The sequence below is a fragment of the Acomys russatus genome, chromosome 14 (genome assembly GCF_903995435.1).
Source record: "Acomys russatus chromosome 14, mAcoRus1.1, whole genome shotgun sequence".
Taxonomy (NCBI): domain Eukaryota; kingdom Metazoa; phylum Chordata; class Mammalia; order Rodentia; family Muridae; genus Acomys; species Acomys russatus.
The window spans coordinates 58,196,843-58,213,125 of NC_067150.1; the positions used below are offsets into that span (position 1 = coordinate 58,196,843).

General features: G+C 44.8%; 1 protein-coding gene across 2 annotated transcripts; it reads right to left on the bottom strand.

Annotated features, from left to right (window-relative positions):
* Positions 1 to 1,060: 1,060 nt before the first annotated feature.
* Positions 1,061 to 16,075, bottom strand: Lactb (lactamase beta). 2 transcript variants are annotated; one of them, XM_051156704.1, is made up of 6 exons: positions 15,707 to 16,075; positions 15,327 to 15,393; positions 11,205 to 11,395; positions 10,549 to 10,900; positions 7,789 to 7,954; positions 1,061 to 1,586 (listed from the first exon to the last, which is right to left on the bottom strand). In XM_051156704.1, exons 1-6 carry the CDS (start codon positions 16,055 to 16,057, stop codon positions 1,061 to 1,063), a joined length of 1,653 nt encoding a protein of 550 aa, XP_051012661.1. In that variant the 5' UTR covers positions 16,058 to 16,075. The 2 variants fall into 2 exon arrangements, 1 of the variants encoding a protein (XP_051012661.1); XR_007831831.1 differs by having other exon boundaries at positions 1,439 to 1,586; positions 7,789 to 7,950.
* Between the last annotated feature and the right edge of the window lie 208 nt (positions 16,076 to 16,283).

The window sequence follows — 16,283 nt, forward strand, 5'->3', positions numbered from 1 at the left end:
CCAGTCCACTCCCACAGTGGGTCAGGGTTGACCTGTAGTTATTAGACAATAGAATTTGCCACATGTGACAGTGCTCTCTTCTGTGCTACCTGCTCCAGTCACCATGCCTTTCTTGCCACGACGGACAGCAGCTCTGAAAATGCAAACATTCATTTTCCTTCGTTATTTCTGTCAGGTATCTGATCGCAGTGGTGTAACCTAAGGATACTGTGAATTCTGGCTAGCCTGTAACATACCATGCACTGCGCCTGCCACACTGTACTCCCGCTCACCCATCCTCTCTTCCTCTCCTTAACTTGCTCTTAAGCCCACAACCAGCCATGCAGCCCTATAGGGAGGCCTGTGTGTGACAGGACGGACTGCAGGCCATCCTGGGAGCTTTTCCTCCAGTCCCAGAGATACTTGGGACCTACGATACCTTGTCTGCAGCCTCTTTACAGACTCTGCCCCAGACCCGCCCAACTACATTGCTCTTCAGTTCCAGAGCCTCAGGAATGGTGAGATGACACATGTTTCTTTGAAACATATGTTTCAAATATATATTTTTTCATACATATGCATTTCATATGAATGTGTTTTCACTGTTAAGATATTAAAAGGTCAATATTTACAGCCTTCTACTTCATGATAACTCCACTATTACACATTCAAATAGTACATAGTTTAGCCAAGTTTAGTGGCCCATATCTCTAAGTCTTGGGACTTGGAAAGTAAAGTAGGAAGATTGAAGTTCAAAGGCAGCCTCTGCTATAGAGAAAGACTATAAAGAAAGTAAAAATAAAAACCTAAAAACTAAAAAGTACCTTCTTTTATCGGAATATTTTATTTCAAGAGTTAACACTTTTTCAAAAAGTAGAAACAACTGTTATTTCCCTGAGTGTAAAGAACTAATTGTCCAATAAAAAGGCAATTACAAAACTAAGCAATTAGAGGTACATAATTCTCCACAAGTTGCTGTACTCTGTTAAAAATGTATTCTTAAAAAATTTTTTTAAATGTATTTTGGAATGTCAACATTTCAGAGAATGAAAGGCTCACTGTGGAGCTGTGCCGTTTCTGATTAGTCGGCTCTGTCCTTATCAAACTCCAGGGCGATCTTCAGTGCAGTGCTATTGAGGCCAACAGACTGCATGTTGCATATGATGGAGACGATTACTCCTCGTGGGGGAACCTTGTTGGTTACAGTCTCTGGGTCCAGCTCTTCAGGGAGGACCAGCAGGACGCTGCTGGCGCCCACGGCACCTCCGGTATGTGAGGCGTAATGCCGCTGCTTCCTGCAGGAACCGTAAGATTGCTTCTTTTCTACGACGCCCCACGCCATTGCGTACTTGCCCTCTTTGTCCCAGGACATCTCGGTGTTAGGGACTGGTGTCCACATCATCACCATCGTTTCCGGCTTGAGGTATCCAGGTAAGAGCGTTTCGTTTGAGTTCTTAAACAGCCCGACTTGGTAACCATACAGCATTGCGTTCCCAAACTTCAGGAGATCACCCACTGTGGACAGAAATCCACCACCAGCCCACTTATAGGAGTTATCCACGTAAGGTGTGTTGACAAGGCGCTTCTTTTTATTGTAAACATAAAATCTAAAATGAAGTAAGAATGGTCATTAAAAATGTAATAGTCTATTATCATCAACTTTACAGATGACAGTGAGTAGGAACGTGTACAAATAAAGTAGGCTGTCATGGTCACTACAAACTAACCATGATTCTCAGTGTAATTCAAACGATAATGATAGTGGGTAGGCAGGTAATCTACTGAATGAACTAACGCGGAGAATCTTTTCCCATACTAAGCACATCTAACTTCGTTTTTTGAGACAGGGTTTCTGTTTAGCCTTGGCTGTCCTAGACTTGCTTTGTAAGCCAGGCTGGCCTTGAACTCACAGCGATCCGCCTGCCTCTGCCTCCACCTCCCGAGTGCTGGGATTAAAGGCGTGCGCCACCACGCCCGGCACACATCTAACTTTTAATACTTGCAAAAATGCACTGATCAAGCTACATATTTGCCCCATGCATGAGGTTAGTATTTACATTGGGTAGATATTCCTAGTCCTTGGACTTAGTGTTGAGTCACGTGCTACAGATGAATTTTGTAGCAAAAACTGTGCACCTTAGGATGTTTAGAAATAAGGCTGATGGTCTACAAAGTGAGTCCAGGACAGCCAACGCTACACAGAGAGACGCTGTCTCGAAAAACTGAAAAAAAAAAAAAGAAAAGAAATTCGGCTGATATTTGAAAGATTAGATTTCTTGGACAAAAATAGCACACAAATGCCATGTATGATGACGCAACAAAATGTCACCTATGATGGATGATGTGACATGGCACTTTGTAGGGATTGTCAGAGAGGCTAGGTTCAGCAAAGCTTGGCTTGAATCCTAATTTTCACCTTCACTGGGATGATCATTTTGGCAAACAAATATTCATACAGTTATTACTATGCCAGCTTATTTTAATAAGCATTAAGATAGAAACAAATTTGTTCCGAGAATCTTCGAGGGAGGTACTATTATAAATATTTACTTGGGGCTGGGCGTGGTGGCGCACGCCTTTAATCCCAGCACTCGGGAGGCAGAGGCAGGTGGATCACTGTGACTTCAAGGCCAGCCTGGTCTACAAAGTGAGTCCAGGATGGCCAAGGCTACACAGAGAAACCCTGTCTCGAAAAACACACACACAAAAACAAAGCAAATAAATACTTACTTGGCCTGGAAGTGGCAGAGCTGGATTTAAAACTAGGCAGCCTGTCATCCTATGCTGTCTCTCTACTTTAGAATTGTACTCTGATCTGGGATTAATATTTCTTTCATGCAGAGCCTAGGTTATGTGTATGAAGCACTTTGCATATTTCTGATGGGTGCTTAAGAAACAGCTGCTAGCTGTAGTTGACTTTGTATATAATAACTATGATGGAGATCTTACAGCCAGGTGCTGCTCTGACGCAGGGTTCCGGAGCGCCAAGTGTTGTCTTGAGGAAGCCCCATGGGTGCTATGCAAATGCAATGGCGCCGCAGACCATGGGACAAACGACCTCCCTCATGGAGATCCTTTCTCTCACGACCCTTACTGAAGTGGTGTTCTCAGGGTTTGAGTCGCTAACTGCCGCCCTCAGTGATCTGGCTGGAAGCTCATTTCAGCCCCACTCTTCATAAGTGGTAGTCAGCCTCAATCTCATGCTGACACCGGAAACTTGGCAACTTCTTCCTGTCACCATCACTTGCTCCCCAGCTCTCCACCACGATTATCGCCCACGAATATTGCCGACCTCCCTCCATCCTCCGCCGACCTCCCTGGCTCTCTCCTGAGCTCTCACTCCTGGGATGCTTCCTGATTTCACCTGCTTTTCCTGTTCTGTGGCATCAGTTATTTCAGTCACGCTGGCTATGGTTTCAAGGATATTGTCCCATTCTTTGAGGCACATGAGCACACAATCTTGACCAAATGCCCCTGCTCCCTTTCTCTTTGGTCTCTACTGGCCAGGCAAAGTAGAAACCCATATAGCAAAGCTGACTGGCATCGCTGTGTCCTCTGGCTACAGGACATCAGTGCTGGTTGCTTGGTCCAGTGCTGGGGACAGACCCCAGGGCCTTGCACATAGTAGGTGGTGCTCTGCCGCGAAGCCACATCCCCAGCCCTAGGTGGCGTTAAACCTTCCTCTCGCCTGTCCCCTGGTTCATCTGTAACAGTTATCCTCAGCCGCTCCCACTTTCCACATTCTACCCACGTTGGCTCCAAGAAGAATATCACCACACGACCTGCTTTACAGAGAAGATCAGGGCCATCTAAAGGGAGCCAGAGTTTATCTACAAATGATATTTCCATCATCATCATCATCATCCATTCTTCTGTAGTGATTTAAGACATTTCTTCCAGTTTTTAAAAGATTAATTCTACTGTGAGCCTTTTTGTGTTTTGGAGTTTTTGCTGTTATTTGTTTGGTTTTTGAGGCAGAGTCAACTATGTAACGCAGCTTGGTCCTCCACTCATGACCCACCGACTGGGATTACAGATGTCCACCATTACACCTAGCCCCGCCCCCGCACCTGTGATTGCCTTGGTTTGCCCAAACAGTACTGTACAAGCATGACTGAGGCCAACCATGGAGCAAGGTGGTTCTGTTCGGCTGAAGGAGGAGCTTGAGAGGGGAGGCTGCAGGAGGAAACACCGGACACGGGGGAGGTCATGAAGGACTTTCTGTGCCATGCTAAGAACTCTGGCTCCCACACCCTAGCTCACAAACTTAGTCAAGTGGAAAACTTGACTCTGCTGGTTACGCTTCTCACATTTTCTCTCCAGGAATTCCACAGTCCAGTCAGAAGCCACAGATTATGTCACCCCTGTCCTCTCCCTTCCCAAGCCCTCCCATGTTTATCACTGCCCTGGGAATAAAATCCACACTTCCTTCATGGCCTTTAACATACGGTCTTCAGCAGAGGTATTCCCAGGTCCTAAATGTACTGTGAAGGAAACGTTCCACCTGTGATGGATTCTCCCATATCCTGCCAGACCATCAACTATCCCTTCAGACAGATATTAACTAGAATATATTTACAATTAGCGGAGGCTACAATCCTTGGAGATTTTTATTAAAGTGAGGCTTTTGCTCAGATTCCACATTTCTTACAAGCCTCCAAATGATCCAGATGAGGCCACACCAGGGAGCAAAATCATTCTGTTCGGCTGAAGGGGGAGCTTGAGAGGGGAGGCAGCAAGAGGAAACGCTGTAGGAGGAGACACGGGGCAGGCCGGAGGTCATGATGGACTTTCTGTGCTGTGCAAAGAACTCTGGCTCACACACATTAAAAAAGCTCATGTTTCTTCCAAAGGGAAGAAAAAAAATTATTCTAGCTACAGTCTCCAACAACCAGTCTCCTGTCTCTCTTTATTTACCGCTGAAGTACATGAAGCAGTTCACATCTGCTCTTTCCCTTACTTACCTATTTATTCTATAACTCTCCTCATAGGATATAATCTCCATTATTCTCTAAGCCTTAAAACCAGGCATCTGTTCTCCACTTCATTCAGCTGCTATCTGTGGTTAATTCTTGCTTGCAGTCCTCACCTGGTCATCCTGTATCACTAGTGTCATTGCTGGTGTCCTGGTCATCCCCTGCCTCACTGGTGGCCTGGTACTGCTCTTGCGCCCTTCTGCTCTCTTAAGCATCCTTGGGATCCCCTCTTTTTGCTAACTGCTCATCCTACTTCACCCAGTTATGAGCTGGGTTTTTAGGGGAGAGGGTAGACTCCTGGAGAGATGGCTCCGTGCTGCTAACCTGATTTCTTAGGTGTCTCTTAAGCCACAGCCTGACTTGCAATGCATATATTTAATCCTTTAAAATAAGATGGCAACTTAAAGTGATAATTTAGCCAAAACAACATTAAGACTGAACAAAACCAATGTGGAGATGAGATAAATAAAGCTTAAAATCTCCCAAGTACCACTATTTTATCTTTTTCTTTTGAGCATGCCAGTAAAGTTCTTCAAAGCATGCATTGCTGGAAATATGCAAGAAAAATTAACAGGCAAACTATTCAATGCAGAGCCAGACGCAGTGGCACACACCTGTAATCCCAGCACTTGGGAAGGCAGAGGCAGGAAGATCTCTGTGAGTTCTAGGCCTCTACAAAGTGAGGACAGGACAGCCAAGGCTGCAGAGAAATTCTGTCTCAAAAAACCAAAACAAAGCAAAACCCCAAAACTGAACCCATAGTAAAGAGCGCATTTATCACTCTAACCCAATGAAGACACAAACATGCACGTCCTCGTTTTCCTTATTAACATACAGAAGACCAACGATGAAGCCCTAATTAAAAATATGCACTTGGGACAGTATTAGATGCTTTTGATCCCGGCTCTCAAGAGTTTGGGATAGGAGGATTTTGAGTTCATGGCCAGTCTGGACTATACGAATAGGGAGCTGGAGAGATGGTTCGGCATCAAGGAACACTTATTGCTCTTGCAGAAGACGTGAGTTCAGTTCCCAGCACCCAAATTAGGAGGCTCCCAATTGCATATAACTCCAGTTCCAGGGCATCTGACACCTTCTAGCCTCCATGAGCACATACACACACATTTCACACAAATTCATGCAAGCACATACGTAACACATACCTAATAATCTTTAATGTATATTATATATGCAATCTAATAACCATTTGCCCATATAACAGTAATGACAGATTACGACTCATTCACCAAAGTAACCTACAAATGCATACTAGTATGAACAAACATACTTCTAATAGAATTCCATTGCAGCTCACATAGCCAATTGCAGAGATCCAGTGCCCTCCTCTGGCTCTTAGGTCAACTGCACACTCACACATATACCTACACACAGACACACATAAACAAAATGAAAACGTATCCTTAGAAAAAGAAAGAAAGAAAGAGAGAGAGAAAGAAAGCTGGTACCACCTTAAAGCCACTAAAACACTGTTACCATTAATTGGACAAATTTACAGCATGCAGCTTCTGAGACACAGAACAATAAATGAAGTGTAAGATAACAAGTCAGGGCTGGAGAGATGGCTCAGAGGTTAAGAGCACTGGCTGCTCTTCCAAAGGTCCTGAGTTCAATTCCCAGCAACCACATGGTGGCTCACGACCATCTATAATGTAATCTGGGCCCTCTTCTGGTGTGCAGGCGTACATGTGGGCAGAATACAGTATAAATAATAAATAAATCTTTTTTAAAAAAGAAAAAAGCTTTTTAAAAAAAGTCCTTAGACCAGAGACCATGTGCACGTATGAGTGTGTGTCACAAAGGGCATTATTAGAACAACTGCCAAAATTGGAATAAAGTCTGTAGATTTGATTAAACCACTGCACAAATGTCCCCATTTTTAGAAGATGCACAGATGCACATTTAACCATTTATAGGTAATGAATACCAACCATGTCTACAGCTTATTTTCAAATGGTTCAGGAAACACCAATATACAAACAGATAATATAAGTACGGCATAATTATATCATGTGGGGAATCTGGGTGACAGGTCTATGTGAACTTCTTTCTTTCTTCCTTCCTTTCTTTCTTTCTTTCTTCTTAAATTCATTTGACACTTTTTTAAAAAGTTATTTATCATTATGTATACAGTGCTCTGCCTGCATGCACACCTGCAGGCCAGAAGAGGGCATCAGGTCACATTATAGATGGTTGTGAGCCACCATGTGGTTGCTGGGAATTGAACTCAGGACCTCTGGAAGAGCAATCAGTGCCCTTAACCACTGAGCCATCTCTCCAGCCCCCCATGTGAATTTCTTATACTATTGCAACTTTTTCTAAGTATGAATTATTTCAAAATAAACTGAAAGCAATGAAAAATGAAGAGGTAAACACAACACTAAAAATAAGAAAAGATGTTTAAAGACCAACTGTCTGTGCACATGACAGAATCTGACGTCACTACTCAGCTGCTTCCACTGTGACTGTTTCTCCCTTTACTGTTCCTGTGCCCTCCTCCCCTTTGTGACAGTCTCATTCTAGCGTGGCACTCGCTAGGTAGCCTTGAATATTCTTGAACTCACAGCAATCCCTGTGCCTCATCCTCCTGGGGCAGGGACTACAGGAGTGAGACACCATGCTTGACTCACTAAGCATCTTGGGATACCACAAACACCTTTCTTTCTTTCTTTCTTTCTTTCACTTTACTCTTGAAAAATAGACATGTGGAAAAGCTCCAAAACTGTGGCAAGCTGCTGTTGGCATGGCAACAAGGACAGTCTGGTTCTTAAAGTGACAGGCAAGTGAAGATGTGACACAGCTGAGGTCTGCTTACCTTGCTCTGTTGTAAATCACTGGCTCGTTTTCTTCCTGCACAGTTGTCAGCATGTCCAAGTCATGGAAAATTTTCTGCATATAATCCAAATATTTATATCCTGAAGCTCTTTCCACTATGGCTGCCAGCAGGGTATAGCCAAATGTTGAGTACAAAAACTGACTACCTTGAGGCATCATTGCATGGGGAGAGGAGGAGAAAATGCTTGATTATTCTTCAAACACATGCAAAACACATTTCCACTGAAAACAGTCATAGTTTTAAAGCTATAATATGTTACTTCAACATCTAAAAATAGGTCACAGGTAATGTGCCAACACACGGCTAACCCTGTAAGGTACGTGTTTAGTCCAGCGCCAGGACATAAGAGTCACATGGTGATCAGCACAGCACTGCAAAGTTGTGTGAATCTGCACTTTTATTTTATCTGAAAATGAAATAAGCAAATATATACCGCCTCAAAGCAAAACAAACTCCTTCAAATGGGCAATAAAATGGAAAGGTGGAAGAAAAACACATTAGACTTCTCTGTCAGTTGTCTTTTGGGGAGGAAGGAGTGGAAAGTGTGGGAGTGAACCCCAGACAGGCAAAGGCCGATGGCCAAAGCTAAGACCTGGGATTCCTGGAAGCAAAGAGCAATGGCGTGTGCAGAAAGACACACAGGCTCCTGGGCTTTCTCATGGCCAAGAGGCAGAACAAATCTACTTTACAATCTGAGGTATTAAAAGGGCAGCGCAGAGTTACTGGGTCACTGGGGCATCAGGCCTTGTCCACAGCTTTAGCAGCCATTAGGGCTCAGAGTTGCTACTTTTCTATTTTTTTGTTTTGTTTTGTTTTGGTTTGGTTTTTTGTTTTTTTTCGAGACAGGGTTTCTCTGTGTAGCCTTGGCCATCCTGGACTCACTTTGTAGACCAGCCTGGCCTTGAACTCACAGCGATCCGCCTATCTCTGCCTCCCGAGTGCTGAGATTAAAGGCGTGCTACTTTTCTAAAAAGTGACCTAAAGGCATCATCCTTCTGGCTATCGATTGCTCAGAAGTTGTGAATGCCAAAGGGCGGATGCACTGAATCAATCGCAGGTTGTCCTTTAACTCAGGTTTGTCCTGATGGAAGCTTTAGTGGACGTCTGCATAGCAACACACAGCTATCCCTTCACCAAATGTCTTGTTCCCATCAATACATGCCACTGTTTAAGATATAACTAGTCATGAGCCACAGAGAACCACATATATACACACACACACACATACATACGTATATATACATACATACAGCGTTACACACACACACACACACACACACATATATATAAAAACTCAGAGATCTGCCTGCCTCTGCCTCCTAAGTGCTGGCATCAGAGGTGTGTGTCATCCTTGCCCAGCTATGAGTTATTTTAATAAAATGTTTGTAGGCATGAAAATTTTGTTTCAAATACATACTTAAATACAAAAATACATATGCATATAGTTCGTTGTGGGTTTTTAATTCCTAAGATTTTATGATCTATACTAAAAATGGGCAGAAACTTTACTTTAAATACAAAATCCATAATTGTATTTTCATTGACCTTTTAAGTACATCTATAATAATGTTGATTCACAGTAAAAATCTTTAATTTATATATATTTTAAATTTATGCACATGGGGGAATGCAGTGCATATTGAGTCCCAGGATGAGCTGGAGCTGTGGGTGGTTATGAGCCACTAGAAGTGGGTGCTGAGGACGGAGCTCAGCTTTTCTGTGAGAGCAGGACATGCTTGCGCTGCACCACTGAGCCATCTCTCCAGGCCCATGAATGACTTTCAAAATGAAAATAGTACATCAACATATGATAAGTTTAAGAAAAAGAGCATATAAAAATAAAGCTAAAGCTCAGCATGGTGCTACACACCTATTATCCCAGCACTTGGGAAACTGAGGCAGGAGCATCACAGTTGAGGCTAGCCCGGGCTACACAAATGAGCCTCTGTCTCAAAGGAAAAACAATTATTTGTATACATTAGCTTTTGGAAGGTAAGTTGACTAGTGCTAGCTACTTAAGGGACAAAGGTGCATAACAGGCTGCTGACCCCTTTCCATGCCAGCCACGTACAGATGCCACAGCAGCATCTCCCTCCCCCACTTGCGCCAGGCTTTGATTGGACAATTATTATCCTGTCACTCTCCACAGCTGCCACGAATATCTTGGGACTGAGAATCTTCTGTGACCAAGTACCTTCCATGGCACTAATGCCAAACAGCGCCCTGCCTGTCTGTTAGGGGAGATGGCTCAGGTGGGAAAGCATTTGTAAAGCAAGCAGGAAGACCTGAGTTCAATCCCCAGAACCCACAGAAAAAAGTCAGGGTGATGGCACTTGCAGTATTGGTTCTCAGGAGGCAAGATGGCTCCTCAAGTAGAGGCGCTTGCCGCCAAGCCTGATGTCCTGAATTCAATGCCTGGGACTCATGTGGTGAAAGGATAATTGACTTGAAAGTTGCCCTCTGACCTCCACACACATCACAATAAATAAACTAAAAAAACAAAAACCAAGGTGAACTCTTCCTGAGGAATGATGACCAAAGTTGTCTTCTGGCATGCGCATGCACATGTGTAACACACACACACACACACAATGCAGGGACTATACTGGCCTATTACAATCACTAACCTTACTGAAAGCAGTCAGGATAACAACATCCTGGGTTTTCTGAAAACAAAACAAAACAAAACAAAAAAAAACCTGAACACTAACAACTGTGTTAGGAGGAGTCAGCACTCACCAGGTTTAAAAAATAAAGGGTCATTTTTAAATAATCTTAGGGATTCAATTGAATTTTCAAACTTTTCTTTCAAATATAATTCGCCTTGTTCAAAATCATTCTTTTTCTTGGCAGGCTTTGCATTCCGGCATCTGCCCTCAGTCTCCTGCTCGGCTTTCGCTTTAGGCGAGTCCCTCTTTTCGTTACTGTTGCCTCCCTTTTCTTTCAGTTCTTTCTCTTGGTCAGATGGCAGGAACCCTTTCATCATCTTCAGGGCTTTATATGCTTTCTCTTCTTTCACTTTTCTCATGTCCTTTTCATAATGACGAATCCCACTTAAGTGGGAAATGAGTAATCTTGTCGTGACAGAAACCTGACAACAAAAACGAAAGCCATTAAAATTTGACTACAGTGTAAACTAAACAATAACAACCCAACAACAGCCTTGGAGCAGGAAGAAGACTCATAGTCCCCACTTGGGGCTGCTGCTGGGAAAATGCCACCTGCAGACCCTCAGTCTAAATTACAGAGGAGTAGCAACAGATTATCATCTAGATTGAGAAAGAAACCTATGAAAACAAAAACAGAAACCAAAGACTTGTATTAAGTATTTAAAATATATTCCAGTATAAACAGTGTAACATACCAGCAGGCAAACGAACTGTGAGAGTCACTACCTTTTCGCCCTCATACTCTTTTTCTGGGAACTCAGGGACGTAGTGCTGCACTGGGAGGTCCAGATCCAGCTGCCCGGCTTCCCACAGTTTGGCGAGAGCCACCATGGTAAGGCTCTTGCTGATGCTTGCAATCCTCATGACTGTTTCTGGTTTGCAGGGCACTCGGTTCTCCACATCTGCGTAGCCTAACCCTGCAGGGGACATGGAGCAGGAAGTCTGACACTGGAATTGTACCAACTGAAACACTGTGTCACTTTTACGAGATACTTAAAGTTGGACTGGTCGGGGTGAGAGTCTTACCAATACTGACAGTCATTAGCCTAATGATCTAAGTTTGTAGCTGAACTGAATTTTACCTGACACTCAACAATTTCCCATCTGATACTTTCAGGCGTTATTAATTTTTCTTAGCTTAACAATATGATGATTATACACTTCTTTTTTATGTTTTTGTTTTTCAAGCAGGGTCTTGCTACACAGCCCAGGTTGGTCTTGAACTCAGGGTACTCCTGAGCTTCCCTCCGGGATCTCAGGTGCCATAATGGCTATCTTTGGCTGTCAACTTGACTACATCTGGAATTAACTAAAACCCCAAAATAGAGGGAACACTTGGTAGGGATTTCTGCTTAATTTGAAGTGGGAAGATCTACTTCTAATGCTTTGAAGTGGGGAAACACACCTTTAATCCAGATCCTTAATTCAGATCTAATGTGGACCATGCCTTCTGCTGGGACTCTATATAAGGACATACCAGAAGAAGGCGTGTGCCCCTTGCCTGCTGGCTTGCACCATGCTAGCAAGTCTAGTCCTTCCCCAGCGTTAGCGCCCACTTCTCTGGGATTCCAGCACATACTGAAGGCCAGCTGGGACACCCAGCCTCACGGCCTGAGCAACTACTGGATTCCTGGACTTTCCATTTATGGCCAGACATTGTTGGAGTATCTGCACTTCAGCCTATGAGTCATTCTAATAAAACCACTTTCTATATAAAGAGAAGGAGGTTCATTCATTAAGCTCTGTTACTCTAGAGAAATTTCACCAATATAGATTCTGGAACAAGAAGTGCGGTGACAGACGTCGGGCAGCCAGATCTGTATAACCATGTTTGCTATTCTACATTTTAAATAATTTACAAAGTAAACATCACCATTCTTCATAATTCCTCATATTAAAGTTTTCTCCATTTTTGAATGTCTTCATTGAATTCTTTGAAATAGCCAGCAAATAAAATGAATGTGAAAACATGTATGTCAAATTCCCTAATCACTTGCTTAATTCAGCAGCAACTAGGGGAAAAAAACAATACACTAATTTTTGTTGGTGGTGGTGGTGGTGGTTTTTCAAGACAGTGTCTCTCTGTGTAGCGTTGGCTATCCTAGACTCACTTTGTAGACCAGGCTGGCCTCAAACTCACAACAACACTAATTATTTTTTAATACACTAATTTTTTAAAGCTTCATCTAGAAAAAAGTTTGATTTTCATCTCCTAAACAGGGTAAAAGTGTTTAATTAGATGGAAGAAATATAAAGAACTGAAGCCTAAAAAGAATAAAATGGTGCAGGGTGTGGTGACACATGCCTGAAATCGCAGAACTTGGGAGGCAAAAACAGGCGGATCTCTGTGAGTTCGAGGCCAGCCTGGTCTACAAAGTGAGTCCAGGACAGCCAAGGCTACACAGAGAAACCCTGTCTCGAAAAACAAAAAACAAAACAGAAAGAATAAAATGGTAAATGTGAAAATATTTGTATAAAGTTTCCACCTAGGAAACTGGCACTTACTAAATTCTTTTTATTGCTTTTATTCTTCCTCTCCTTCCTAATCCTCTCTGGTGTGTGTGTGTGTGTGTGTGTGTGTGTGTGTGTGTGTGTGTACGTGCACATATAGTAGCCAGAGGACAACTTACAAAAGTCAATTCTTTCCTTCTATTGTCTTGGCCCCTGGGATGGAATCAGGTTGTAAAGCTTGGCATGCACGTGGTGTACAGATGCACACGCAGGCAAGACACTCATACATGTACGCTGTTTGCCCATAGAGACTAAAGTGGGTATCAGGTCCTCTGGGACTGGAGTGACAGATAAAAGCCACCAGAACAGCTGAGTTGAAGCAGCCAGCCCAGCCAGCCCACACAGAGCAAGAACAAGAAAGGGCGAGCTTATTAAGCAGTAAGCCTCGGAGGCTGAAAACATCCCAGCCCTAGGGTAGATTGTACAGAGGCTAGAAGCTTCCAGGACTAGGCCCGGTTAGCAGAAGGAAGCAGTGAGCCTCCCAGACAACAACCGAATCAGGAGAACAAACATTACTCTTACATGTGGGAACCAAACGCAGATGCTCTGCAAGAGCAGCAAGTGTCCTGACCACTGAGCCATCTCTCTAGCCCTGCCTGTTACACTTTTTGAGTCAGGATGTTTCTGTATGTCCCCAGGTTGTCCTCACACTCAAGGTGATCTTCCTTCTCAGTTTTTCAGTGCTAGGGTTATAGACGCTCTACCAAGCCTGGCTTGTTAATTTTTTTATCACGACATTTTTCACAAATTAGCTAAATTGATTAGAATATACGTACACTAAAGGGATGTATTATTTTTCAAGACCTCCACCACTTCTGGCAATGTCTTCTAAAACTTCTTTCCCCCAAAATTTGTCTTGCCTACAAGAAGTGCAGGGTAAAGATAGAGTAGGGATTGAGGGACGGCCAACCAATGACTGGCCCAAGTTGAGACGCCCGCCCCCCCCCCCCCCCCGCCATGGGAGAGAGCCAACCCCTGACACTAAAACCTAAAAAAAAAAACTACTTCTTTCCTTAAATAATGCCTGAAAACATCATTTACTGAAAACCTAGGTGATGAAGTGGAACAATTTGTCCACAATGGAGGAGTTCTGTTATGAAATAATACTCTGGCAAACTGATCATAAAGCGAATAGAAATGGCTCCCTGTAGCTCATAACTTTGGGGGAATGATCAGGGTCTCATGTGCCTCAGGTGGACTGAAAGACACTATGTGACCTTGAACCTCTGACCCTCCATCTTCTCCCTCCTGAGCAGTGGGACCACAGGTTGGTACCACTTTGATGTACATGGTACCAGGGATCTCACTCAGAACCTAACAGCAGTACCAACTGAGCTCTTTGTTGTTAAACAATAGAGCCAGGCATGGTGGCCCACGCCTTTAATCTCAGCACTCTGGGAGGCAGAGGCAGGTGGACTGCTGTGAGTTCGAGGCCAGCCTAGTCTACAAATAGAGTCCAGGACAGCCAAGATAACACAGATAAACCTTGTCTGGGAAACCAAACCAAACCAAACAGTTAACCTTTCTGTCTAGAAAAAATAATAGGCCACAACTCATTAAGGACAAGGGATAGCAAATGTCCCTAGTACTTGGTATAGTGCCAGAAATGGCAAATACTCGGGGAGGCAGAGGCAGGTGGACCTCTGTGAGTTCAAGGCCACCCTGGTCTGTCTTGAAAAACCAAAAATAGAAGAGGGGCTGAGGGTGAGGAATGGGGAAAAATATGACTGAATTAAAGAAAAAAATTTGCAGAACTAAAGTTTTAATCACTCATAAGAGTTATTTAATATGTGATAGTGGATATTAATAGATTGTTCTACATTCCATTTTCAGACCAATAAATGCACTCTGAACAGTAAACTGGGCTAAGAAACAGACCGTTTTGAAGTCACTCATTTACTTCAGTCACATTTTAATTATTTACTTACTTTTGAACTTGAACCCAGGCATGAAAGTTAAGCAAGGAATTTCCAGCCAGGCAGCGCACGCCTTTAATCCCAGCACTTGGGAAGCAGAGGCAGGCGAATCTTTACAAATTTGAGGTCAGCCTGGTCTACAGAGCTAGTTTGAAAACAGCCAAGGATACAGAAAAACCCTGTTTCTAAATACAAACAAAGAAAAAGCAAGCGATTTCCACTGAGCTATTCTTTTAGCCCAGTTAGTTACATTTAAACTTTGTAGCAATAAATAAAACAGCCTGATTGTTCTACAGATACATTGTCTCTACAATATGTGCTTTTTTTTTTTTTTTTTGCAACTCCAACCCGTAAAATAACAGTATTCTACTTCACCAAGTAACAACAAAATGAGCAGCTAAATAATACTTGCTCAACCCACCTTCTGACCAGACTTCTTTTCCATCTACAGAGACTCCAACCACTATGCCAGGTGCGCCAACCTCATCCTAAAAGAAAAGATGAAGGCGGTTCAAAAATGGTCTCTGTATACAGGGAGGCTCTCTCAGGTTGGGCCGCATGACCCCGCCCACTCTGCGGCCCCGCCCACCGGTGGGCGGGGCAAGGCTTCTGCCCAGCTAGCAGCTGCTGGCGAAGGGTGCCTGGGCTCGCTCCCTAAAGGGGAAGGGGCGGTCCCCTCCGCAGCCGGTGACCTCAGCTGCTACTCCAGCAACCCCAAGAGCGTCAGCCCGCGGCTCGGCAGCCGGGAAAAGGGAAGTCTTTTTCGGAAGCCGCCGCCCTTGGCGTCCGCCGGGCCCGCACCTTAATCCGGTGCAGCAGATCGCGGCTGCTCTCGATGGCTCTGGAGAAGGCCCTGGCGGCGGGCGGCGGAGACGTGTGCGGGCTCCCGGGGCCCGGGGCCTGATCGTGGGGCAGCTCGGTGGCGCCCGCCGCCTCGGGATCCGTGGGAGACTGAACGGGAACGGCGCCTCGCAGCTCGACCGCCAGCTTCGCCCCGAGCGCCAGCCCCAGCCCGAGCCCCAGGCCGCCGGCCCAGCCAAGGCCCAGCACGGGCAGGCGGGTTCGCCCGTGCGCCCCGCGCCGCCCTCCGCCCCGGGCTGGGCCCGTGGCGGCCGCAGCCCGAGCTGTCAGGCTTGACAGGAGCCGGTACATGTCGCCTCCCCGGGGCCCGCTGCCTTCTAGCTGGCGCAGGCCCGGCCCGCGGCGGGCTGGGCGAGGGGCGGGGCGGGGGCGGGGCCTCACGGTACCGCGCCGCCGAGGCCGGACGGGTGAGCGACGAGCGCATCGAGCGCCTGGTCCCAGCTTCCCTTCTCGCCTTCTGGCTACTAATCCTCATTGGTTCTTCCCTCCCTTTCTCGCTTTCTACTTCCTCCCTCTC

Coding starts and splice junctions, on each gene's coding strand:
- Lactb (XM_051156704.1), bottom strand. CDS start 16,057: ATGTACCGGCTCCTGTCAAGCCTGACAGCTCGGGCTGCGGCCGCCACG. Junction 15,394..15,706: donor ATCTGCTGCACCGGATTAAG/GTGCGGGCCCGG, acceptor CTTTTCTTTTAG/GATGAGGTTGGCGCACCTGG. Junction 11,396..15,326: donor AAAAGAAGTCTGGTCAGAAG/GTGGGTTGAGCA, acceptor TGTCCCCTGCAG/GGTTAGGCTACGCAGATGTG.